We start from the raw sequence: 27305 nt of genomic DNA on the forward strand, positions 1-27305 counted from the left end.
TTTTGCAAAACAAAATGAATAACTATTCTTTCAAAGGCGATGTAGCCGAGTTGAGTGGTTATTAATTTATAGATAAAGAATAGTCATAAAACAGGTATCCCAGCCTAGCCGGTTGTAACTCTGTCCGTAAGCAGGAAACCATTAGTTCAAATCCTGGTATAGGTATTTATTTGTGTATTTATTAAATATAAAAGGGAAACGCATGAGGCGCCACGAGCAGGCTTCCAACCCTCGCCCACCTGAGGAAGCATACACCTGCCGCGTGAGTGGACGTGGGATCCTCTCTCGCATAGGGTTATACAGCCACGAACGCAAGTGTCGTTACCAGGATGCTGCTTAAAACATCTCACATAGATGAAAAGGCCTCTTATTATTATTATTATTGGTATTGGTATTCGCGGGCTTGGTTTCCGCAACTCGACGTCGTAATTCGCTTCATTTTGCGTGATGGTGGGTTATCGGCACTACTCTTGCCAACCCAACTCTACCAAGAAGCCTAGCAGACCCTTGATGTTGCCGACGACTTCTGGGAGAGACCCCGGAGAACCGAGGTATTGTGCCCGGTATTCTGCCAGCCCTGGGCATTCAAGAATGACGTGGGCGGCTGTCTCCTCTGCCTCCATGCACGCTCTGCAGAGGGGGCTATCTGTAACACGTAGGGTTAGTAGGTGTTTGTTTAGTGAGGCGTGGCCGGTTATGGCTCCAGTCAAAAGCCGAAGTTGTGGCCTCTTCAGCTGTCTCATCCTCCTCGACAAACCGGGGTCGATTGTCGGGAGGGCCTCCTTCGCCTGCCTGCACGTGCCTACGTTAGACCACTACTGTTGGTGTTTTACCTTGGTGTTGCGTCTCAGCATGTTCCGGAGCCAGGCATAAGGCAGAGGTATGATTGGCTCCGGTCCTGCCACCCTCAGTTCCGAGCCACCTCTCGCCAATATGTCGGCTGCATCGTTCCCTCGCGACTGCAGAGTTACGCTGGTTATTATTAAATATAAATTGTTATTAAATATAGATTATTATTATTAAATATAAATTGTTCCTGAGTTATGAGTCCTTTCCTTGTATTTATTATACAGTGTATAATGGTTAAATGTTTAGATGCGATTATTCCGTAAATAAAACATATATAAAAAAAATTAAATGACATCGAAAGTACGTAATCCAACGAGTAAAATTACATATAAATATATATATATATATATATATATATATATATTTTAAATACTATAAATATCTAAAATATTAAGATTAAACGACCCCATACATTTTATACGACGTTCGTTGTGTCGTTTAATTTTATTAACTGCAGCAAGAGATAGAAATATTATTACTTGTTTACATGATTAATTTGTAATAATAATTATACCACATCGGTGGCAAACAAGCATATGGCCCGCCTGATGGTAAGCAGTCACGTAGCCTATTGACGCCTGCGACACCAGGGGTGTTACGCAGTGGCTTACGAGAGCGAATAACTTGCGATGCCACGCGAAGCTGCGTGGCGCGGCGCGGCGGCCCAACGGCGTTCGCGTTCACAACGAGATCGCCCACGTAGGACACTTCCATGGGTATCAAAGGATTGAATTATTTGAATTCACCCGCGCCGCGCCGCGCAGCTTCGCGTTCGCGATTTATTTGCTCATGTAAGCCGACGCCTTACATGCGTGTTGATGTTGACCCTACAAAACACAAAACGATTTACAGCGTCTCTTACAATAAGTTCCAGAAGACGAACGAGTATTAAAAAAAATGTGATTATAAACTAGTGGCTCTGTGTGCTGTAGACCTCGTGATAAGCTTTAAAAATATAAAAATAAAAATACTTAACTTCGTTAAGTTCTTCGGCGATAGACCCTCCTGGCGTTTAAGTCCTTTTAACTTCAGGCCAATATACGCCATTTTGTTTTTGTTTTTGCAAAAAACGAAATGACAGAAATATTCTGTTTATCGACCAAACCTGCTCGTAAAATTTCACGAGACTCGGGTATAAAATGCGACCGGCAGAGGAGAGCATCGAGATATACAAAGGCGTTTTTGTCCAAGCTGAAACGGAAACATTTGCCAAAGCTCGGTCAATAAATATTTTCTTTACATATTTTTTTTTACGTTATAAAGACTAATCATATAAAGAAAACATCATATTTCTATCTCTTACTGTAGGTAGACAAACCACTTATCGAACGTCGTACAAAATGTATGGGGCCGTTTAATCTTAATATTTTGTATATTTTAAGGTTTATTAAAAAAGTAATTGATGTAATTTTACTAATTGGATAACGTACTTTCGATGGCAGTTTATTTTTTTCATATATCTTTTATATTTACAAATTAATTGCATGTAAATACACTTATCGATTAGACCTGTATATACCTATTATAAATATTGTCGTCTAGTATCCACACCACAAGCCTTAAAGCTGAATGACTGCTTTAAACAACTAAATTTATATCATATATAAATGAAAGAACCATAAAAAAATCAAAAAATTCTTATATTCCAATGTAGGAATATAATTATGAATATTCACACATAGCGAGTTTATTACATGGATTACCATAATAAAGGATATTTTTAATTCCAAATTCTAATTTTAATGAGATGTATTTTATAATATGACATCATTAAAATACTGTCACGCGAACGAAGTTACGGGTATTGGGCAAAATCAAATAATTATAATGATTGTAAATAATGCTTTAAAAACATACTTTATTTTGTACAACCAAAAGTTAATTTTATTATGCCGATTTTCATAGCAAAGTTACGACCGTGCGAAAATAACCATTCACTTGTTATTCAAATAACATTTTAAGTCATAAATCTGAGCATGTAGTGACAAAATGAGATCACGTCTAAAATAGGTACACTCGCTTAGAATTTAAATGACATTTTTATAATGATGCCTTAAATTTGAATACAATTCTATTTCATCCATTATTTTGCCATTTTTGTTTTATAAATTAAGTACACAAAGAGTACGAGACCAGTTTTGCATGCTCGGAAGGAACGAGTAATTTAAGCTTGTTTCCCTATTCGAGTGCCAGAATCGTGGCGATATATAGTTTTAAAAACTGATTTATGGATATACTCAAAATCGTTAAAAAATAAAATACACCCAACCCTTAAGATTTTTTTTGCCATTTGTACCTTTTTTGTTGTGCAATAAAGTTTAAAATAAATAATAAATAAACCGCAATGCCTGAAAACTCGCCTCTTTAACCAATGTGTCCTGCCCACCATGACCTACGGTGCCGAGACATGGACACTCACTAAGGAGACCGTGCATAAAACTCGAGTGGCACATAGAGCCATGGAGCGCGCCATGCTCGGCATCAAACTTCAATACCGAGTGAGGAATGTCGAGATCCATGTCATTACCAAATTAAAATGGAGCTGGGCGGGACATGTTGCCAGGCAGATTGATGGCAAGTGGTCCAAAATGCTAACGAAATGGTGGCCGCTTTCAGACGAAAGGAGTGCCTGGCGTCCGTTGGCTCGTTGGGTGGACGACATTCGGAAGACTGCGGGTCACTTCTGGATGAGATTGGCTCAGGACCGGGATAAGTGGCGTACTAGAAGAGAGGCCTATGCTCAGCAGTGGGCGATAAAAGGCTGATATGATAAATAAATAAATAAAATACAAATCAACAAAAATATCACTGCATTGAAATACTCTGCACATTCATATACGCAACCAAAATATGCGTTAAGTAAGCTGCACTAGGGATTAATTTTGAACAAGTTTCTTGGACTTATGAATCGTTGCTTCAGTTAGGTCATTACTTTAAGCCTTCAAGGTCTGAACCCCAAAAGCAAGTAAACCATTATGAAACTACTTCCAAAAGAGCTAAATTAAATTACCCTGCTACGGCCATGGCAGAACTTACCTGCACTGAACTATAAAGAAAGAAAGCACAAAAACCAAACGGACTTTGCTAAAATCCCACTCACATCCCTCGCAGTCCCAAACCTCTCCGTTTGAACTCTTACGTTAATCTTATGAAGTACTCAAGAAACAAAAGATAAGCGTAAAATGCGATGAATTATTATTGTTTCATTAGTATATTTTATGGAAAAAACAGTAACTGTTTTATAACTGAAAACCTAAGTCGAAATCAGGTCAAAAATATAGACGCCCTTTAGTTTTTAAAGCAGGTATGAATAAAATGCCGACTAAATGTGGCTTCTCAGTTCCGGATCATATGCACCGAACTCATCATAGGCCGTGAATTTCAGTATTTTTTGTATGATGAATATGAATCTGTATATTTATACGATTTTGTTCATTTAATATGTCAACTTCTTTTTATTTAGTGTCTAGTTTATCCTCCTAAGACCCTGAGTACAAATTTTCGTACTTATTCCAAAATCTATGACAAGATTAGCGAGTAGGAAATACAAGCATAATGGTCTGCCTTAACACACATGACATCCGTAATTGTAGTTGTTGTAAAAAATGTTGCGTTTGCAATTATCCGTTTAATTAAGCTTTAACAGCTATATTTTCTAGTCAAACACTTGGGACAGAACTTATGTCCGGGGTTGTTTACTATTTACACTAATTTACGTTTTACGCATACTTGTAAACTATGTTTATGTTTTAATCTTTTTTTCCTCGCTGTTCTCAATTACAGTTCCTTTTACTAGGCGATTTTATAAATATAACCTATGTTTGACCTTCATGAGTCAGAGTAATATTATTTTATTACTCAATTGTATTTAATGGCAATATAACTAAGTTCAATTAAAACTCATTATTTGTATGTAGTTCAAAAGTTATGACGTTAGTGTGACCGGGGTCATATCTCTCTCTCTCACCCTACCCTCGACCACGCGAGCGTGAACGAGAAGTTTTACGACTCCAGTGGTCAGTTTGTTTTGCGTCTACTATAGTTTACTACTACAATGTAGAAACTGATTTATTTTCTGCTTAGTTTATTTTTTTTTTAACTCCTAGCACATGCCAAATAGTTACATAAATTTAGACAGGCTATTAAATATATGGTAAAATAAAGTTATGAAATGTTTTGTATTGAAATGCCAATCCATTCTTGCGTTTTTAAAACATATTTTCCAATCTCTATTAAAAATCAATCTATTAAAAACAAAGCTAATAAAATTGTACTTACGCGTTTTAAGATGGCCCGTGATCAAAATTTTGTCGATATAAAAATTACCTGTCTTCGTTCACGTTTACCCAATACCAATACGAAACCACCAACTAACTGGGCGTGTTAAATTCGCTTGCTCCCTAAACTCGAACCGCACTCAACAGTTTGTAGTCTAGAACTACGTGCGCATTGTTCGGACAGGTACTGCCCAAGTTTTTCTGTCCCCGCCTGTACGTGAGTGCGGGTTAACTTCCCACTACAATTTGTTAAGACAAACTTAGACCCTGGTGTTAAGTATGCAACAAACACCGTACAAGTTTCCTGGGAAGTTTAGTGGTGACGCCGTAGATTTGTGAGAATGTGTGCGCAGCGTTTGATACGCCAGGATCTGGCTAATTAGGTAGAAGGGTGTGAATAGTACTTAAAACGCGACCGTGCAAACTTAATATATTCGGAAATTTAGATTATTTGCATTCACTGCTAGAAGACTGGGATAGAATCTGTAATAAAAAAAGATTTTATTTCAGGCACTCGTGCATACTAAATTAGAAACTAGATTGACACTGTAAATGGGTTTACTATAATAGGTATAATAAATATAATGGGACATATTACACAGATCAACCTAGCCCCAAACAAAGCAAACCTTGTACTGTGGGTACTATGCGACGATATACATAGTTTTATATATAAATAAATACTTATACACAGAAAACACTCATGACTAGTCATGACGAAGGAACAAATATCACACAAATAAATTACACAAATAAATGCCCTCCTTCGGCTTCATATGCAGGATCTCTACCCACTAGACCAGACCGGCTGGCATACAAAAGTTATGCTCTCATTTTAAAACGATTTTCTTAAATGACATGAACATTAAAATAACATACAAGGTGTAACAAAAAATATTGGGGACCTGTTTAAGAGCATATTCGGTATCGTGCTCTGTAGGGCTAAGATGGTCGGCTCTTTACCATTTGTCACCATCGCTGTCTCGTTCTAACAAGTAGGTATGTAAGCGTGTGTGGTTGTGAATACGTCATGTAATTATGAATAAGTAATACAATATATTTAATTAAGATTTTGCATATTACTATAATTTATTTGTATTTTTTTTAGTTTAGTAGTTTATTATTTTGTCATGTAATTATGAATAAGTAATACAATATATTTAATTAAGATTTTGCATATTACTATAATTTATTTGTATTTTTTTTAGTTTAGTAGTTTATTATTTTGTAAATAGTTACCATTAGTAATATAACTTTTAAGTATATGATTGCAAATTCCCTAACAGGATATCATGTACCTACTGAATAATGTTTTATACCACTTTCTGTAATGAACATGATCGCAATAAAATTATGAATATGAACATGAATCATGTTTTGGTCAAATCGGCCCAACAGGTAGGTCGCCTTATTATATGTATATGTTTAAAATTTCGTACTTTTTAGGTTTTATATGATAAGTTGACTGGTATAAAATCTTAGTCTTATCTCAAAAAAACCGTACAACAGTAATATTTTCTAGTATTTGTTGACATGTAGCATGTATTGAATTTCCAAAACCATGTAAACAGCCGTGAGCTATGTAGACGGCTCCTCCAAGGGATCCTCCTTAAATTTGCGTCGGCTCCCGACCGGAAAATCCAATGATTTACTGGGCTAAAGTCTTATCATAATCTGGCACGTCCCTCGTATTTCACGCTGAGTTAGTGCGCTGTGCCATTCCACTATTTTGTCTATTTGACTACCTATGTTAATCAGCTCAAAATATTCTCAGTTTAAACGCGATGCGATTGCCGCACACGATTTTACAAAAGGCAATCTAATGACCATACATTATTTTAAGCGGTAAACGCAGCAGTAAGCGCATTATCATTTTTCCTATATTCCGTTGAACACAATGCGTTTAAAGCTGCGCTTATCGAAAACAGCCGCGCGCTTTACGCCTTCTCGGAATCTTTACAATAGTTACACATTTTTTGACACATGGTCAACTAAACTAACTAATTAGATACTGACATAGTTAAGATGTAAAACTGATGTTTGTAATAATTTTTAGACCTTGAAAATAAACGTATGTGAATCTTATACGTAATTATTCAACTTTAACTTAACTCAAACTTAACTTTGTACGAAGACCTCAAACTCTAAAGCAAAATCAAAGCCATAAAATAAATCTATGTGTATGAAGAAAGAAATGAAATATTTATGTTGCTAAGACTTATAAATAGTTATGTATTTATTAATGTGAGATAATATAGACCTATAAGTTACAGATCATTTGGGTTTTACGTGAAAAAATCATTTTGTGACGTTAAATTAATGCATATTCATTCATTCATAGCACTTCCCAAGACACGCTGCCGATTTAGAAAACTGTAAAACCTACTCAGAAGAAGTGAACTCAGATTACGTTAACTGTTTTGTATTTCTTACTTCAAAGTGCCATTACAAGCAATAAACGACCTTAAATCCATTTCATCTCGCAATAGCTGGATCGCCTGGCCCAACGCCCTTTAATTACATAAACGATTACCGCCTACTACGATTATCCCCGGATCTTATAATTGCCCTATTATTGTAAGCTTCAATTATTTATCCTTGCTTATAATATAACATAAATAAGAAGAAAACTGGTAAGATGTTTGTACGAAGAATAGAATAGATTTGTAGGTACTGCTATTTATAAGTTTTATAACTACAAAATTATGTACCTAAAGACCCTTTTAAGATTAGTTATATATATTTTTGGATTTAATTTTTTAGTTCAGTTAGTGTTATAGGTAACAAAATAAAAATTAAATGTAGGTACATGTTCTAATTAAAAAAAAAAACGGGTTGCACTCCGGGAGTGCCGGCAGAAGTGAAAACTTGAATATTAACGTTGTGTATTTTTGATATTTTGGCGAAATTGAGTAGCAGTTTTATAAAAAGAGATAATTCTCTATTACACCTAAGTAAATACAGATATACAGAGTAATTCTTGAGACGTGAGCAGGACTACAGCCTACACAATCATTAAATGTTAATGAATCGTTCACCATCATATTAAATAAAACAATCACGCTTCTTTTCTGTTATTTAACTTTTTGGTAAGGAATATTTTGAATATCTACAATCATGCACACCCAACAACACAATGATACAATACAACACAATTAACAAAGATTAAACCTCTTTAACCGTTATGACCACCATGTGATGTCACGTGTCCGTCTGACGAATTTACAATCTGACGGTCACGTGACCCCTGACGCGAGTGTAACATTTTTTCCCCACCACAAAAAGTGCACAGCGCCGCTAAAAAAGTTTTCACAAATTAATCATGCTCTGGTAGTTAAGACTAAATCATAGAAAAGTTTCAGAATTATTTTATAGAACTAAATCCCATGACTAGTTTAAGTTTGCATAAAATATACACACTGTATTATAACACCAGTTTTGTATTTATATCGCTAGGCATATTTTGTCTAACACATTGAGCGCCGGGAATGTGTTAACACGTGTATTGAAGACAACATTAAAGGGTCCTTAACGGGCTCATCCCAAAAAAAATTATTGAGCTGTATGAGCCCTGAAATACGTTAATATTCACAGTAAATATAACATCTTGTTAATTAAACCATTAATCAGACTTGATGTAGGTACATAAAGTTAACGTAAGCGTCTTAGGAAACATTTTTAATGATTATGATTGTGAAATATAATACTCACCGTTCTAAAGATGAGTTAATTCAGATAAGACCTTCTCTTTAATAGACTCCATTTTAGATGTGCTAAAATGCTAATGCATTTTAGCACATCTATGCTTACCTAATGGTAAGTTATAAACTTGCACACATTTACTTATCCAATGAAATTCATAAATTTCAGTATTTTATGCGCACAAAATTATTATAAGGAATTGTCGCGGTCAAGTATCTACTCGCCACAAAATGAAGTATTAACTTAATACATAATAATAATGATACAAAATAGTTTTATGAATGAAGTTTTAATAAAATACGATTTTATTTTAAATAAATTTGAGTTTAGTCATAATCATATCAAGTAGTGATTTTTTCAAAAACTCTGTTTAACTTAAAATTTAATTTTCCTTCCTTGCACAAAAAGTATAAGTATCCTTTTAATTCTCGGAATACATATAAGCTAAATCAAAATTTCCCACTTTACCTCATATCATTTTCTCATTGTAACTTATGTAGAGTTGCAGGCGTCCATACATTATATTAGTTATAGGCTATGGAGACTGCTTACCATCAGGCGGGCCGTATGCTTATTTGCCACCGATTAAGTATTAAAAAAATTAAGAAATCATAACCTTGGGAACAAATATAATCTTATCATTTTTTTTTTTACCCGACTGCCAAAGGGAGGAGGGTAATGTTTTTCGAGTGTATGTATTTATGTATGTCTGTTTCTTTGGGGCCTCCTGTAGCCTAAATTTCGTGATGGATTTTGATGCATGAGGTATCGTTAGATTCGTCTTGATCACGGGAGTTAGTTTTTTTTTGGGATAACTAAAAAGTTATAAATAAAAATAAAAAAATGTTATAAAAAAAAAAAAAACAAAAAACCCGACTGCACACTAAAAAAAGGAAAACAAGCCCCACAAGAATATTGTTGTTGATGGTGAGTATCGCAGGCGGGGACCAACAGAGGGTACTTATAGTCATTTTGGTTGTTGGTTGTTAAGTTCACCTTTTAGCAGAATCTTACTTAGGTAGGTATTTTCGTTGGTGGCGGTCAAGTTGGTCCCCGCCTGCGATACTTACCATCAACAACAATATTCTTGGGGCTTGTTTCCCTTTTTTTAGTGTGCAGTCGGGTTTTTTGTTTTTTTATAATAATTTTTTTTTAAGTAGTTACACTATACTATATTGACGACCGGTCTGGCCTAAAAAGTAGTGATAGTGACCCTGGCTATGAAGCCGATGGTCCCGGGTTCGAATCCGGGTAAGGGCATTTATTAGTGTGATGAACACAGATATTTGTTCCTGAGTCATGGGTATTTGCAGTGAATATATGGATTTATCTTGATACGTGTGTCGCCTATTACTCATAGTGCTAGCTTTGCTTAGTTTGAGGCTAGGTTGATTTGTGTAAGATTGTTCTCAAATATTTATTTTATTTATTTATATATATGGCTTGGTCAATTTTTTCATAGTATTAGTGAGTTAATATTACATATATTTCAGTTTATACGAATTCATAATCTTACCATTCCATAAAACCAATTTATTAAAGCTTAAATAAATATCATATTTTTCTTTGTTGGTTATAAAAGAGTTATTCCGAGGAGTTTCACAAAGAATTACAATAATAAGTTTGAATCTGTTTTTAATAACTTACATAAACTCCCCTTCGGTCTCGGCTTACAGAGCTTCGGTCCCAAATTCTAACTTTACGTTTCGGTATGAGAAACACTTTGTTGATTCTACGGAAAGTACGGAATTAGAATAGATGACATTTAACTGTAATGATGTTATAATTAAGGTATTTTTGAAACATGAATAAACTTTATTACTTTTTCGATATATAAATACTAGGTATACTAAATTTATTTTATACAAAAAAATACAATTACAATACCCTACATATTAAGGCCTAAAAATAAATAAATAATAACTAACAGAAATAAATTAAGCTATGAATTAAACTAAGCTAAAAGTACCTAAAAAGTAAAAGCCTACAAATAAAAAACTGGCCCCAGGTCTGTGCCGTCCGGCCGGGTGCCCAGAAGGCTGGCAGCGTTGCCGCGCTAAATGGCAACGCCAATGCGCTGGGCGAGGTATGCGTCAGCCTTCAGGTCACCCGTTGCACCTATTAGGCAAAATTATTGAATTATTTCTTCTTGAAACATTAGCCATAAGCTCCGCCATGTTATAATATAATAAAGGTACTAAACTTGTACAGGTTATAACAAAAATAGTGGGGATCCGGAACCGAAGTGACGGACTAAGTTACAAAAAAAATACTTTCAATCAAAAGATTATTATTGAGTGATTATTAATAAGAAATATTCATAACAATTTAAATTTCATAGGTAGGTAAGTAAGCTAAATATATGCCGGTTTTCAAAATTAGCAACCGCACTTGACTACATATGCTTTGTCGACAACGAATGTTGTCAACATCGAATATTAATAGGCCTTTTCGTTTATGAAGTAAGTGTCCAAAAAGTGCCCAATACTTGCGAACGCTTGAAAATTTAACGTTCTTGGATTAAGATTGAATTACTTACTTACCATAATGAGGTCACAGCTTTATGAGTTTTCTTTCAGAAGACGGCATCGGCGCGACCCAAGTTAATTCGATAAATAATATCCGAAAAGGTCTTAATTTTTTCGTCTCGATGCAATTATCGATAAGTGTTGAACTAATCTTATTTCGTAACACAATCATGTGTTAAGATGTTTTATTTTTGAAAATGATTTATTGTATTGAATGTATATAACGGAATCCATTAAATATTTGTATGAGAAAAGTATTTTTTTTTATTCTTTCAATTATATTCATATTCATACATACATAATTATAATCATGACCATTTCCCGGAGAGGTAGGCAGAGACCACGGATTTCCACTTGCTACGATCCTGACATATCTACCTCTTTCTCTTTCTGCCCTTTCATAACGTTCGCTGATTAAGGGTGCTCTTGACCTGGCCTTTCTCCAAGGTTTTCCCGATTTGATCAGTGAGGTCTATCCCTTCCAGCACCTTGTTTTACTTCTCACTTATACACTCAATTAAATTAGGCATAAGTAATAAACGTTTTCGGTAACATGGGTTAAATTTATATTGTTATCAAACCTTTGCCTCTGTGAGGCATAAAGATAAAACAATAAAAAAGCGAAAGCATTCTAAGCCCCATTGCCCTTTCAAATTATCTTCTTCTTAATAGAATCCTGAATTATCTAAGCATTACTTATGGCATAATTTACGAAGACATTTAAATTGGAAAGGTAACGACTAAGAGGTTACTTTATGTGTCTGTCTCATCAAAGGTCACCTCCTTTTCACATTGCAGGGTTATGCTTGTTTTGGTTTAATAAGATACTAAATTATATATTAGGGGTTGGTGCTCTATGAAAACAACACGTATACCTATTTAATTATTTTGGAGTCATGGACGGTCTGCTTAAAATACTTTTGAGGGTTTTAATTTACCGTCTGCTATTTATAATTACTTACGTAGTCCTAAACCTATCTTTCTATGCATATATAAACCTGAATATACAAAAGGAGTACTTGATCTCATTAAGAGGCATTATACAGTGTGTAAATTCAATTGGGCGAATATTTAAATCCTGGTTAGCGTAGGACCTAAGAAGTATATTGCGATACATTTTGCTTAGAAGTACAATTAAAATATTAACCAAACAAAATAATTCGGCCTGCAATGTAAAGCAACACACAAGTCACGAGATTCGAGCTTTTTAAAGTAGCTGTCAACGCTTGTTGGCAGTTACTATAAAAAGCTCGTCGCTTGTAATGTCATGTCAATAAATTCTATATCTGGTTTAATTTATCGCCCGCATTGGATTTACACACTGTATAGGTACTAGTCACATTTATTACTTTTATGCATATGTAGGTACTTTCACAATATACCTATTATTATTATTTTTTTCATTTTTATTCCTGGGTATTAAATAGGTAGCCATGTTGGAATATTAATTAAAGGGAGGTTACCGATTATCACTACCTATGCATATAGTATATATCGTAGCATAGTATTTACTCGTAGATATGAGTAAACCAAGCGTTATTTCATAATAAACATAAGTAGCTTCTAACGAAAAAACACGAGGTAAAATTCTAAGATAAGTAAAATTCAAACAATGCAAATTGACTAGTGACTATTGCGCCATAAAAGTTCTATAAAAACGACTTCGCCCGCTACTTTAGACGGGCTCCTGAAATATCCACTCGGAGGTAAAATGAAACGCAACACTTAAGCAGAGGAAGACAAAAAGTATTCAAAGACTGATCAGTTCCTATGAGGAAAAACGCCCGTGAGTGAAGCGTTTTCTTATTGCCCAGAATGAGCAATGTTCTTTGCTAAATTTTGAGATTCGCGCGCGGCCAATAAATTCGGTATGTGTCTTTGTACACTTAGAGCTACCTGAGCCTTCCAGGTAGGGAATGTAAACCGGTTTTTATTTGTATGGAATAACCGGTTCATTACCAGTTATTAACTAAAATTTAATGTAAATTAAATCCGGTTTACATTTCTCAGTTTCAAAGTTAACCAACTAACTCGAAGTTAACCGTTTATACAGGGTTAAACTGTACTGTGTACCGCAAGTGGCTCTTAAACACTGATATATAATATATATAATATAAGGTAATATTTCACTAGTATCATACATAGATCGTGTCATTTACGACGATGCGTGCTTTGACTCGTATGTTATGAAAGCATAGATTTGAGAAATCTGCACGTCATCGTGGATGATACGACTATATCAAATAACCGCAGCGTTCATGAAGTTACTGATTTTGCAAATCGTTAAATTCATCGGTAAAGAGAATCATTGTCCGATTGATGAGACGATGAGGGACATAAACGTGGGTACCTATTGTATTTGTCTCTTGTAGCTTTTCAAGCGGTTTCAACTGTTAAATAAACACTCTGGCATAAACACCGCTGTGTTCATGGTATTCAACCGTCAGAGAAGGTGATGTATCTTCAGGATATATGACTGTACTTTTTGTAAAAGTTTACAACTTCACGCGTGAGATTTACGACGGGAAGGCTCACTTACAAATTAGCCGTTTTGAAATAAATTTCAGTTGGAACTGGCTTTTAATATTTTGCCTATTTGAGCAAAGCGTTGCGCAGAAAAATAATAATATACTGATATCTGTATATCAAGTATGTACCTTTTTTTTTTTTTTTTTTTTTTTTTTTTTTTTTTTTTTTTTTTTTTTTTTTTTTTTTTTTTTTTTTTTTTTTTAACGTTGGGGAAATGCTTTTACGCATGCCACCTAGTCCGGGGGAAACTAGGGGCGATGACGGACTAACCAGTAAAGGACTACCGTCTAAAACCACCAACGAATGCCGGCTCCGCCTTAGATTGGGTGCCGCAGGGTCGCTATCAGCATTCGACCGCGTGCGCCCCGGCGGGCGGCCTGTAGGCCGCAGACATTTTGGGAGCCAATTGGTCAGGCACCCCAGTCCTGTGGGCTTTTAACCGCAAAGACTCCCCCGGAGCCCTGCGCAGCCCACTACGGCGGAGGCAGCAAGCGCGCATAGCGCCTGGCTCTGCCCCCAGCCCGTCGTCGGCGGAGTGGATGCGCGTCAGGGTCATTCTCGCGCGCACGCTCCGCTGCCTCCTTCTGCGACATAATTTCGTCACAAAAGGTGGCCATCGCCTTCCATGCCTCCTCGCTGTCCAGCATGATATTCACTATGCTCGGCAACGAAAGGTCTACTCCTAATTTTGCCTGAAGGGTGGCCCGTTGGAGCTCCCATGTAGGGCACTCCTCGAGAGTATGACGCGCCGTGTCCACCGGTGCGCCACACTCATGGCACATGGAGGATTCCTCCCTCTGTCTGCGGTGCAGGTACTTACCAAAGCATCCATGGTCAGTAAGTATCTGCACCATGTGGAAAGTTAGCGTACCTTGCCTCCTTCCCACCCAGCGTTCCAGATGCGGCAGTACGGCGTCCACCGTCGTTAGCCCATATTTTGCAGCGTTGAGCTCTGCCCTCCATCGGCGAAGTGTTTCCACTTGGGCTGTTTCCCGGATGTTCTGAACTTCTTCTCCGTCTGGGAACTCTGCCGCCGCTCTTCTTCCAGCTTTGTAGCGGTGAACCTCCGCAAGAATATGAGCTTGAAGGTCCCAGGGTGGGTCTGCAGCCAAGATCGTTGCCGCCGTAAACGATACCGTACGATATCCGCGCACAGCTCTCAAAGATATTACCCTCTGTGGTCCGCGAAGAAGAGCCCTATTTTCGGCAGAAAGGGCATCTACCCATATGGGAGCGCCATATAGGGCCATACTCCGCAGATCAAGTATGTACCTAGGTTCTGGTTGTTGTTGTTTGAGGTGTGCAATAAAGAGGTATTGTAATTTAGTTTTATGTAATATTTCTGTAGGAGGATTGGACTATTCCAAATATTCCATTCGACAGCGTGACAATGACCGTTTAAGAGGAAAAATTAAAATTGCTAAATTATCCATACAAACGTACTCGACATTTTCCTGTCTGGATTTTGGCCCTAGATGAATATTTTTCTATATGAGTTCAATATTACCAGTACCTATATCTGTACGTTATGCTTTTTTGATATTCTTGTTATTATAAAAACTAGGTTACTTTAGAAAGCGCTAAAACGGCCAAATAAATGCGCCATAAACAGTGGTGTAGATTACAAAATTGCCAACTTTTAATGCAAAAATCAAAAAGGTCAGACACAGAAAATTTCTTTCTCATACCGGTCCTAAAATTTCGTTATGATTGGTTAAGTTTTGGAAGAGGAAAATTTTGAGAACAAAACCTTGATATTTTACTTTAGTAACAGTAATGCAGTCGACAATGTTGTCGCGCTGCAATATTGCTGCAGTTGACTGTTTTGCTGCAGGAAATGGGGGTAATTTTATCAAATTTGTCATTTCCGGCAGTATAGCAGTTGGCAGCATTACTGCTACAGTATTGCAGCGTGACATTACCGTAGCAGTATTGCTACGCGACATTACAGCGGCAAATGTTAAATTTCAAGGCAGCATTATCGATTTTCGGAAATTCCAAATACATTTTAATACAAAATCTACCAAACTTGGCCATATAAAAGTATATTATAAATGATCCGTTCCGTAGCGGTGCGCGGCACGGCAACCATCACCAGAAATATAGGGCTAAGATGGTTGGCTCTTTATCATTTGCCAACAAGCCTGTCACGTTCTAACAAGTATGTAAGTGCAAAAGTGACGGGCGTAGTGACAAGCGATAAAAATGGAACCATGCTTCCACTGCTGGTGAGAGCTGCATGTACTTGAAGCGGCGTGACGAAATTGCGGAGTGAGCCACGCCTGATGTATCTTAAAGTTCGAATCAGGCCGTGTGACTTGTAGTTTAGGACAAAGCATATTAAATAAATGCTTACAATTTTGTAAGCGTTTATTTAATATGCTTATCTTTCGGGATCAAAAAAGACAAATTCGAACCTAAATCTGTACGAGTATATGAACGTTCAGCAGACTATTAGTTTAAAATTACTTAACTGATTTCCATAAAACCTATTACTTTACAACCATCCTAAATAAACTAAAGCTTTTAGGCACCCAAACTCATGTAAATTTGTTTATCCTTTTAGAAACTATGTGGCCTCGTTTATGTTAGGTATAGTCGCCATCAGATATATCTAAGCGGCCGAGGAGCTCAAAAGTATCTGAACACGCACTCTAAGGCCTTGACAATAGAGACGTGTTTAGATATCTGTGAGCACTTTAGCCGCTCCGATATATCTGATGGCGAATGTATATGGGAAGCCTACGTAAATTTGCCAGAACTATTTATGAAGTATAATAATAATCAAAGTTATGATATTTAATTTTATATACCTATCTGTAATGTTATCAGCTTAGTAATTTAATAGGATTCTGTCTGTCAACTTTTGGATAAAAAACTCTTAAAACTTCAGTTAAAGGTCGTGGGGAATTTATTTTAGTTCGGCACCTAATTATATAAATACCTACACCAGTCATAGATACCTACCTGTTTTCTAAGACTAGTATTTAAGGCCCTGTAGGTTCGTGTTCTCTTCCTCTCACTGAGCTTAAGCGTGTGCGGAATGGATTTGTGTAATTGGGACCCCTAAGGTCATGATTTTGAATTTTAATTCGTTATAAATTTTAATAAAAATACCATTTAAGACGTATTAAAAAAAATCTACTTAGTAGATCTTGTTCAACATTTTACCACTTTGGACACACATTTTACCACTTTGGAAGTGTCTCTCGCGCAAACTATTCAGTTTAGAAAAAAAATATATTGGAACCTAAATATCATTTTTGAAGACCTATCCATAGATACCCCACACGTATGGGTTTGATGAAAAAAAAATTATTTAAATTTTATGACGTATTAAAAAAAAACTACTCACAAGATCTCGTTCAAACCAATTTTCGGTGGAAGTTTGCATGGTAATGTATATCATATATTTTTTTTAGATTTTTCATTCTGTTATTTTAGAAGTTACAGGGGGGGGGGGGGGGACACACATTTTTTCACTTTGAAAGTGTCTCTCGCGCAAACTATTCAGTTTAGAAAAAAATGATATTTGAAACCTAAATATCATTTTTGAAGACCTATCCATAGATACCCCACACGTATGGGTTTGATAATTTTTTTTTTTTAATTTTATGACGTATTAAAAAAAAACTACTTACTAGATCTCGTTCAAACCAATTTTCGGTGGAAGTTTGTATGACAATGTATATCATATATTTTTTTTAGTTTTTTCATTCTGTTATTTTAGAAGTTACGGGGGGGGGACACACATTTTACCACTTTGGAAGTGTCTCTCGCGCAAACTATTCATTTTAGAAAAAAATGATATTAGAAACCTCAATATCATTTTTAAAGACCTATCCATAGATACCCCACACGTATGGGTTTGATGAAAAAAGATTTTTTGAGTTTCAGTTCTAAGTATGGGGAACAAGTATGCGGTTCATAGAATACATCCACTTACTAAGTTTGAACAGTATAGCTCTTATAGTTTCGGAAAAAAGTGGCTGTGACATAATCGGACAGACAGACGGATATGACGAATCTATAAGGGTTCCGTTTTTTGCCATTTGGCTACGGAACCCTAAAAACACGTTTGATGAGTTCTCTTAAAATAGTTTTTTCCATTTTCAGTAGAAAATTGCATATTTTTAGTTTTTGTGCATTAAATGTTACAAATGTTTAAAGTGAATTTAGATGTGATTTTTCTATTGAGTGAAAGTCAAAAAATTGCTAATGAAATTTTTGGCAACCGCATTGTGATCTTAAAAGCAGTACGATTTTTCTAAAACTCGGCTCTATAAACCTACGGTACCTTAAAACGATTTAACAAGCTGAAAGTGTATATATACATATTTGTAGGCATAGTTAAGTGGTAGATTTGATATGTTTATTTGATTCTTATTTATTAACCCTCATGTGTAATTATATTTAACATACATAAGCAGATAGTTTGCAAGTCTAGTTGCCTAGCTAAAAGTCATACAATGTCACACAAACTTTTCTTTATGCAGATCAATTTTAATATACACTGTCCCATCCCTTTTTCTACAATTTGGTAATCATCTCATCTGATTCAGATAAGCATCCCATAACGTTTATTATAAAATATATTATATTATATTATATCAAGAGGATTGAATTAAATAACAGATGAGATGAGGGTAGTAACGACTAGTTCTGTCAAGTGTAAAAATATGGTTGCATACTACTTACTCAAAAATAATTATGTTCCATGGTTCTTAATTCGCCGATATAAGAGCTATTTTTGAGTAAGATTGGTTCCCAGTCGGTTTTTAACAAAAGTATCACTTTTCTATACAATAATTATGTCTACTTGGTTACTTAAGTTGGTGTACCAACCGTACATGTGACTGTTAGTTCAACTGTAACTGGGCGTTGGTTAGGCAATATCCGGTATGTCACAGCTTCACAGCTGCCTCTGATCTGCTGCCTTCATGACCAGAAACTGCGAAATGCTTAGAAATGGATCGAACATCCATTTTTTTTACGTACGGTTAGCCTTACGTTTAAAATTGAAAACCTTTATTTACATAATCAATTATACAGAGATATTCTTATATACTATTAATAATTAGCTTAAATCTAAAACAGGCCCTTGAGGTATTGTACCAAGGATGCTGGCGGCATTTCCTCGTCGCAATGCTGATACGTTGTGCGAGGACGCCGCCAGCTCTTCGGTCACCAGTTACGTCATTCAGCTTTGCGTATTCTGCAAAACGTTACGTTTTAAATTAAATATGTAATTTTCGTTCGTTTTATATTAAATATGTTTTTTGATAGGCCATGTTTATTGATAGGTTTGTATAGAGAAGCGGTAACGTGACTTTGTCCATTTTCTTCTTAATAATAGTTTAGTTGTTATAATGATGGACTGTTTCCGATTTCCAATAAATATTTTGAAAGGGTGGCAAAACGCCTGTAAATCTTATGACTTTAATTTTTACTTACTTACTTACTCCGTTGGCTCAGCGACCCAAAATGAGACTTGGCCTCCGACACAAGACAGCGCCACTTTTCTCGGTCCTGTGCGACCTCTCGCCAATTGTCGACTCGAAGCTCGCGCAGATCCGCCTCCACCATGTCGCTCCAGCGATACCTAGGGCGTCCGATAGGACGTCTTCCTGCTAGGCGACCCAGGTACGCTCTTTTCAAGTTCCGATCTTCGTCCATTCTCTCAAGGTGGCCTAACCAACGGAGTCTGTGGGCTTTACTTTCTCCCATGATGTTAGGTTCAGCCACTAGGTCTTCAATCTCACGGTTCTTAAGGACTGTCCAACTTCCATCCGGTCTTCACACTAACACTCAAGGAAGAAAACATGCTGCTAGTTGCCGAGAGGAAAATCCTCCGTAAAATATTGGGCCCCAAACAACAAAGACTTTAATTTTTGGTATAAGTTTTTATCGCTGACTCTACTTTTCTTTCCAGAGGCAACTATACTTATTGAGACAATTCTATAAACCCCAAACACAATAAGGTTATTATTCAACACACTTGCTCAAAACGACGTTTTTATTCCACCGAAATTTGGCTCACAATCCTAGATATTACACACGCGTGCTTTTTCAGTATATTATAACACTCGTGCTTTTTCATTATATCATCCGACTGAGTTAAGAAGGTAACTGATTGCTAATAATATGCATGGAAACGGAGCCTTCTTAATTTGGTCGATTAATACATTTTTTTTAACCGACTATTAGGTGTTTCAAATGTTAGTCCAAAGAGGTTTTATCACACCAAACATAATTTATAGATTAATTAATGAAAAAACATGTCATTTTATCGATTTGATCTCAATCCCTCGAATTAAATACGAAAATATTGGCCTTTTGAAATTTTTTTAATTGGCTGTTTGTCGATTTGGTTCGCGCCTTTGCCTTGCGCGCGCATTGGAATCATGCGTAAAAAAAAAACGCGCCAGCCATTTTCCGTATTTGTCATAAAATTGAAATAGTTTTGCATGTTTTTAGTTTACATTTTGACGAAAATGTCATTTTCAAGCATTGAATAATACCAATACAATACAGAACGATAGCCTTTTACCATCAAAATCGGGTGAAAAATAATTGGCGGCATATGAAACTTTTATTCAATGGAAAATCAGCAAAAACGCCTAGTCTTTCTTGGAAAACGTGTTGGTTTACTACAATGAACTGGCGAATAAGTGCCTACAAGCCCAGTACGCAATTATTCGATGTTAAAACTGTAAGCCACCATTGAAAATTGTAGGTAATTTTACTCTTTTGACAAAATAAATCGAATTTATAAGTTTTGATTTTTCCTCGCAAGTGTGTTGAAAAACGTCGTATGAAACGCGTTTGCTATGGTCATTACACACATCGGCTTTCTTATTGCGCGCTCGCTTGCAGGTCGCGCGCATAATATCGCCTCGTGTGTAATGACCAACTTAGCACACTTGTATCATAATGTACTATTATCACAGAGTTCCTATGGCCACCTCCTGTCTCAGAGATCATCTCGAAAAATTTCAGCTTCATGGGATACTGGGAAGTGGGTAAAATTTAAGATTCAGATTTGACCCGTACTAACATACATAGGTAGATTGCAAGTTAAATGGAAGTTTGTAAAATATAATTTAATATAATATTGCACTGTGAAAATTTAATTTATTTCCCACAAAAACGAATACCAGTAACGTTGAAATTGCTCGTACAGAAACTACAGGGGCTTTCTGTGAGGGCAAGTGTGTAAGTAACATGTTGAAAACTAAAATAAATAGGCCTGCAAAACATTTTATAAAACTATTAGAGTCGCATAGTACTATTAGAGATCATCAAATAATGGTGGCCACAGACCCCAATTTTCAAACTTTAAAAAAATACTTTCGCTCTTACGTATACGCTTTAACAACTCATCAATTCAATAACAATCAAAATACCATTTTAAGTTAGAGTACCTCTAAAACATATCTAAAGTGGAGTTCAATAGAAATTGCAAATAATGAAAACAAATATATGACAATTTTGTTAGCATTTGACATATGTGGATATAACCTAAAATTCTTACGAAGGCTAATGGCTCTGAAATATTGATAATTAACATATATTTTAAGAAAAAAATTATATAAAGAAAATATTTAAGTATATTAAATGTTGATAAGGTCACGGTCGTCCTTAAAAAGTGCGTGATTACGAAGTGATGAATGTAAATTGGTTCATTTACATTATTTGCAATTTTTATTGAATTTGACTACAGAATTATCGCAGAATAGTGAAAGTATTTTTTTTTTATTAGCATGAACAGCCTGCTGCAAATATGCATAATTGCTTTATGACTAAATTCCATTAAAATTAATTACAATTATTAAATCATAACCAAAAGTAGGTATTATAAATACTCGATGTGATAAAATAAATCTACATGATCAGGTATTAATCTAGAAACGAACCTTAAGTAATCTAAACTTAAACTTAATAAATCTACAATAAAGCTAGAGTAAATCTAAAAACGGCCAATGTGGGAAAATAACACCTTTTAAAGATGTTAAGGTAGTTCGATTTCCATACAAAAGACAATTGCGTTGTATTATAAAAAAATACAAATAGATAGAAAATCTTTGTTTGTTTTAATGTAATCCCAAAATTTTTTTGCGCGATTTTTGTATAAAATAAAGATTTTCTATCAATTTCTCGCAAACGAACATTCGGAAGTAAATAGATTCGCACACATTTATGTAGTAATAGTGTGTAATTACTTCATAAAACGCAATTGTTTTTGTACGGAAATCGAACCACCTTAAGTAGAGTCTGTGCGGAAAGAGAAGAGTCGTGGAATGTATGGGACCCACAATACATTCCACGACTCTTCTCTTTCCGAACAGACTATATCATTATTAAGAAGCGACATTTTTTCGAACTCAATATTTGTATTAATTTTTACTTAGATTTCGTATCGTCACAACTCACATACCGCATATTTTTCCTTTCAAAATACACACCAGATTTCACAAACGCCAGCGTGTCGATCGCAAGCGAATCTTTCAGAGTCAGTTTCATTAAAATCCCAGGCCGTCTCCTTCACAAAAGAACTGACTCCCGTCATATTTTTAATCTTCTAGCTGAACAATGAGGATAGCTTCAGCGAACAGAGAAAACGCTTTTACAGATAACATCTACAAAGTCGACATGACTGACCACAGACTAGATTTTTTGTCTTTATGATCATGCACAAAACATTCAGATAGAAAAACATTTTCTTCACATTTTAAAAATGTTGTTGATTTGAGTGTTCCAAATATGTACACATATTAACTTATGTCAGCATTAAGCTGAGGATTACTCTTCTATATTGCTCAGGGAAAACATTTCTTATTTATTTTATAAAATGACGTTTTTTATTTGCGTAACATTAAGAAGGCGACAAATATTGATGCTCAAATTAGTGAATGTCCTTTAAACATTATTTGTACGAGATTCGCATTTCATGTGTTTATGTAAAGACAGTTTCTCACTCGCCATGTTGAAGTTCTGGCAATGCACAAAATTAGAATATCATTAAATGTTTAAGACAAAAGGGGACGACCGCCCCGAAACCACCTATCCATACAAGCATAGTCCCCATTGTACTCTCTGGATATTAACAGGGAGGATAATGAGGACTACATTTGTATGGAGAATCGATCTGGGGCTCACTGATTTCCAGTTTTGTTCGCCGGACGATATCAGCCTGTCAGTTATTCGCAAAAGCTGACAATCGCGAATAACTAACTGACAGGCCGATATCGTCCGGCGAACTGGTAATCAGTGGGCCCCTCTACTCCTAAATACTCGTTAGATTTAAAATGTACTTATTTAATAAGTGAAATTAGTAATTTCGTGAAAGATGTGGCAAAAAAATATTCATTAATTTGTTTTTTCTTCAATAAATGAGAGTCTTATTTAGTAGCCCTCTTTAAGTTCAGGCCTTCTTGAAATTTGATAATATCGTTTAGACGTTATTTTATAAGTATTTATGGCCGCAGGTCTTATCAAAGCATAATGGTGATTTAAATTTTTTGCCTGAAGGTTGTTTTTGCTTAGTTGGTCAAGTAATTGCGTTAAATTGTTTAGATTTCTTCGTTTCTAGAATAGTGTATATAATATATTTGAATACAACTTCTAGGAATATATTTTAAGGCACTTGAACTTTTTGTCGTACACTGTCAATCTGTGATGAATTTATTACATTTTATTTTATTGCATTGTTTCAGGGTGAATTTCAAGACATAAAGATTTTCGTCGGCGCTGAAGAAAGTATTATCGATAGTATATGTACAACTGTAAGTATATATATTACTATATATATCTATATATCTAAACGATAAACGATTTAACGATATTTTGTTGACATGTACTTGTTTCTTAGTAGAATGTAATTTACTGTGGTATAAGTGGAAATGAATTCTGCTAAATCATTACGAGTATTTTTAAGTCAAATGTGTACGATTCCAGCATACAAAAATTGTTACTTACGGTTGTAATATTATTTCAATTTGTTTAAGTATTTTTGAGCTCAAATATATAAATTTAAAGAAAAATTGATTTATTAAGATAACATTTTATTAACTCACTTGTTATTAAAATATATTAGTATTATTTAAATACATGGAAAATATTTAAATAATTATGAATATATATTTAATCACATCTAAATCACATTAAAGGTTGACTCACGCTACACAGGGGCAGGGCCGGGCCGGAGCTTCCGGCGCTTCGTTTTCTATGGAAAGCATTACGTCATCACCGGAGCTCTGTAGTGGCCCGGTGCGGGCTCGGACCGGAGACTAGCCGGTCATGCTATGAGCAAAAATCGGACTTCCCGGAGCCTCCGGGCCACCCGGTGACTCAATTCTTCCTTTCGGGTGATATTCCACTAGTCTAAGATCTTTGTCCAATGTGCATTGCGTCTCACTCTCTCATTAAGCAAAATGTCAGACGCAAATACACATTGGACCAAGATGAAAAACCAGAATACCACCCTTCGCAATGTGCATGCTCGGATGTGTCGGTATATATTTGCCAAAATAAGAAGGTTACAAAACGTCATAAATTTGTTTGTTAAATATGGATGGTATAGCCAATACATTACTTGGTCGGGTTATATTTTACTCGGCGCAGAGAGAAGTTAATTAACAATGACTGCCAATCTCTATATGAAACCAAATTTCTGTAAATAAAGCTACACAATCATACATATTGCCGGTTTTGAGGAAAGCAATAAAAAAATAGTACTTATATTTATTTTAGTCACGCTGGCTCCACATTTTACTTGAGATAGTTGATAGCGCCAGACAAGTTGCCTAAGAATTTGTTACCAATTTTAATAGTAAATGAAGTGGAATAAAAAAATGTTCAGAAGAAGCAGAGCTTTAAGAACTAAATACTGCCGTTTCGTACATATTGTCGGATTATCATATTATTGACAATGAAATAAATTATATAACAAAAGAATAACGTACTATAAGTATATATAAGTCGTTACGTAGCCGCCTGTTGTCTGCCTCTACATTTAATCAATTGTTTGTTTTTTATTTTCTTTTGTATCTTTTTACTGAGGTGTTCCAATAAAGAGTATTCTATCTATACATCTATCTATCTACGCAAGGTTTATTACAAGCGACTTAGTTAAGTATTTATTTGATCTATATATATTTCCCGAACAACGCGGTATCCGTGAAGATTCAGTCTTTATTATTTACTTTTCCATGATAGGTGTTACTACATGAAAGTCGCGACGGTCGCAACACGGGCGACTCGGATATATACGTCAAAATTATATAAGTTGCATAATGTCTTAATTTATTTTGTGAAATACGGAGGTGTTGCGGAAATGTAATTTAGTCGGATTATATTAAATGAGATATCTAGTAATGTTACTGCTTGTAAAAATTATTCATTAATGAGCATGTAGGTTATAAATTAATATAAATATACTAATTTTTTCTCATATTCCCACGTATTACTTTTCATTTCGTACGAAGTTATATATAATGAAATATCTCGTTAATAAATTTGTAGATTACGGGAAACTATTTCTTTTACTTAATTTAAAGTCCAACTGATCTTCTGTAAATCTGCCTGCAGAGAGTACGAACATCATATTTCAGTGCAGTTATTGAATTACTCATAAAGGTGCCTATATTTCATTTGCAATCTGTCGTTGGCGATATTATTGCTAGCTGCTCGCGTACGATGCATTCTCCTGAAATAGATAGGCCATACATTTTTTCAGGCTGTAGAGAGCAGCACTAGCATGTATTATAAACCTGAGAGTAACTTATGCATACTATGCCTTAAACAGTTTTTTGACAAGTTTTCACTACGGCATTGATGCATCAAGGCGTTTTGGTTACAGATGGTCTAACGCGAAACGAAATTTCGTTACCTATCTGCCTCTCTGTCTATCGAATATGCAAGAATGATGGAGGCAGAAACCACAATTTAGATTTTCCATTTCGCGGTAGGCCCCGTGTGCGTTAGTAACGCCCTCTACGCAGAGTTTTGCGTAATAATCCCTATTTTATGCCTATTATTACTGTAACTACTGAAATAATACAATAATACTCTTCGTATGTTTTATTGTTCTTAAATTAATGATTAAGACGTGGAACGCATAATTTCGTCAGGGGGAAGGGGAAGCCTATGTGCCTCTCTTTCGCACAAAGAAAGATCGCGCAGTGATAGAGAGGCGAATAGATGAACTAATGAAGTGGTTCGCGGTTATAGCCCTTACTGTATTGTAGTATCGTAAGTGTCAGGATGTCAGGACCATGATAGCTATTTATAACGATATAAATAGCTATCATGGTCCTGACATCCTGACGCTTACTCCCAGTTTTAGTACCTTTTTTGTATTATTTGGTACATGACATCAAAAAAAATTTACCTCGCTAAAAATCGAGAAATATTGAAAATAATGTGGTCAAAAAAGTTACAGTTAGAATAAACTTTGTATGTGCACAGTGGTGCAGCCACTCAATGTGAACCGGGCCTTCAATATAGTTCAACAGTTAATATTTTTGGCTAAAACAGTTATGTATTTTAGAGAAGTGGAAATCTTGAGCGTTTCGGGGGTTTGAAGACACGAGGGTTAAACAATTTTTTCTAACGACTGAAACACAACATTTTTAATACTTTACCGCACTAGGGCGTTAATTAGCACTTTACGCGCCTATGTCGAAAATTTAAAGTGCCATATGTACTGTAAAACGTTGTATATGTGCGAATAGATAATTGGCAACTCGTTTCGATTTAAAACACTCCTTTCGATCGTGTTTTAATTTACTGCCACTGGTTGTGAATAATTGAACTCGTTATGAATTAATGTATAATTACCACACCAACGCCAAAAATTATTTAAACTTCAAAATCATCACAAGTCGTCGTCGTCGTTAATTTTACATTCCTAGGTGATAAAATATTTCAAAATTTGAATGATTAAATTACTTTGCATTTCTTGTGAATAAAATGTAAGTAACTTTCCCATCCGTTTTTAAAGAATAACGGCAATACATGCGAAAGACCGACTATGACTGTTAACCACCGAATCCCAGCGCTCAAAATGTATTCCACTGATGTCATGCTTAAAACAATCCAACATTTTGAGAATAATATGGTTAGTTATAATTTTTTACCCCTCTCATTTCTTGAAAATATAAGTAATTATGTTGAAACTCAGTAAGAGTTGCTGGAGAGATGCTATCTAGCAACCCTTACTGGACTTGTACTCCCTAACTATAGAGCTATTTTTTAATAAGTAAAAAGAAATGCAAAAAAGCAGTTACTTCTTTTACAGTCAAATATCCATTAACTTTATAACTTTTTAATATTTTGTGTTCTACGTTGTATCGATATATGTGTACCCGAAGTCGATAAATGAGAACTCTCTATGACAGTTCAAGAATGCCACAATAAT

General features: G+C 35.4%; 1 protein-coding gene across 3 annotated transcripts in view; it reads left to right on the forward strand.

The window, feature by feature from the left end:
• Window positions 1-27305, forward strand: part of LOC133523709 (collagen alpha-1(XVIII) chain-like) — a 121947-nt gene that overhangs the window by 63290 nt on the left and 31352 nt on the right. For all 3 annotated transcript variants that reach the window (XM_061859394.1, XM_061859392.1, XM_061859393.1), the window contains exon 4: window positions 23602-23670. In XM_061859394.1, the coding sequence (XP_061715378.1) occupies window positions 23602-23670 (69 nt within the window). The remainder of the gene's footprint in view (window positions 1-23601; window positions 23671-27305) is intronic.

Source organism: Cydia pomonella, chromosome 12, assembly GCF_033807575.1.
Source record: "Cydia pomonella isolate Wapato2018A chromosome 12, ilCydPomo1, whole genome shotgun sequence".
NCBI classification, from domain to species: Eukaryota; Metazoa; Arthropoda; class Insecta; order Lepidoptera; family Tortricidae; genus Cydia; species Cydia pomonella.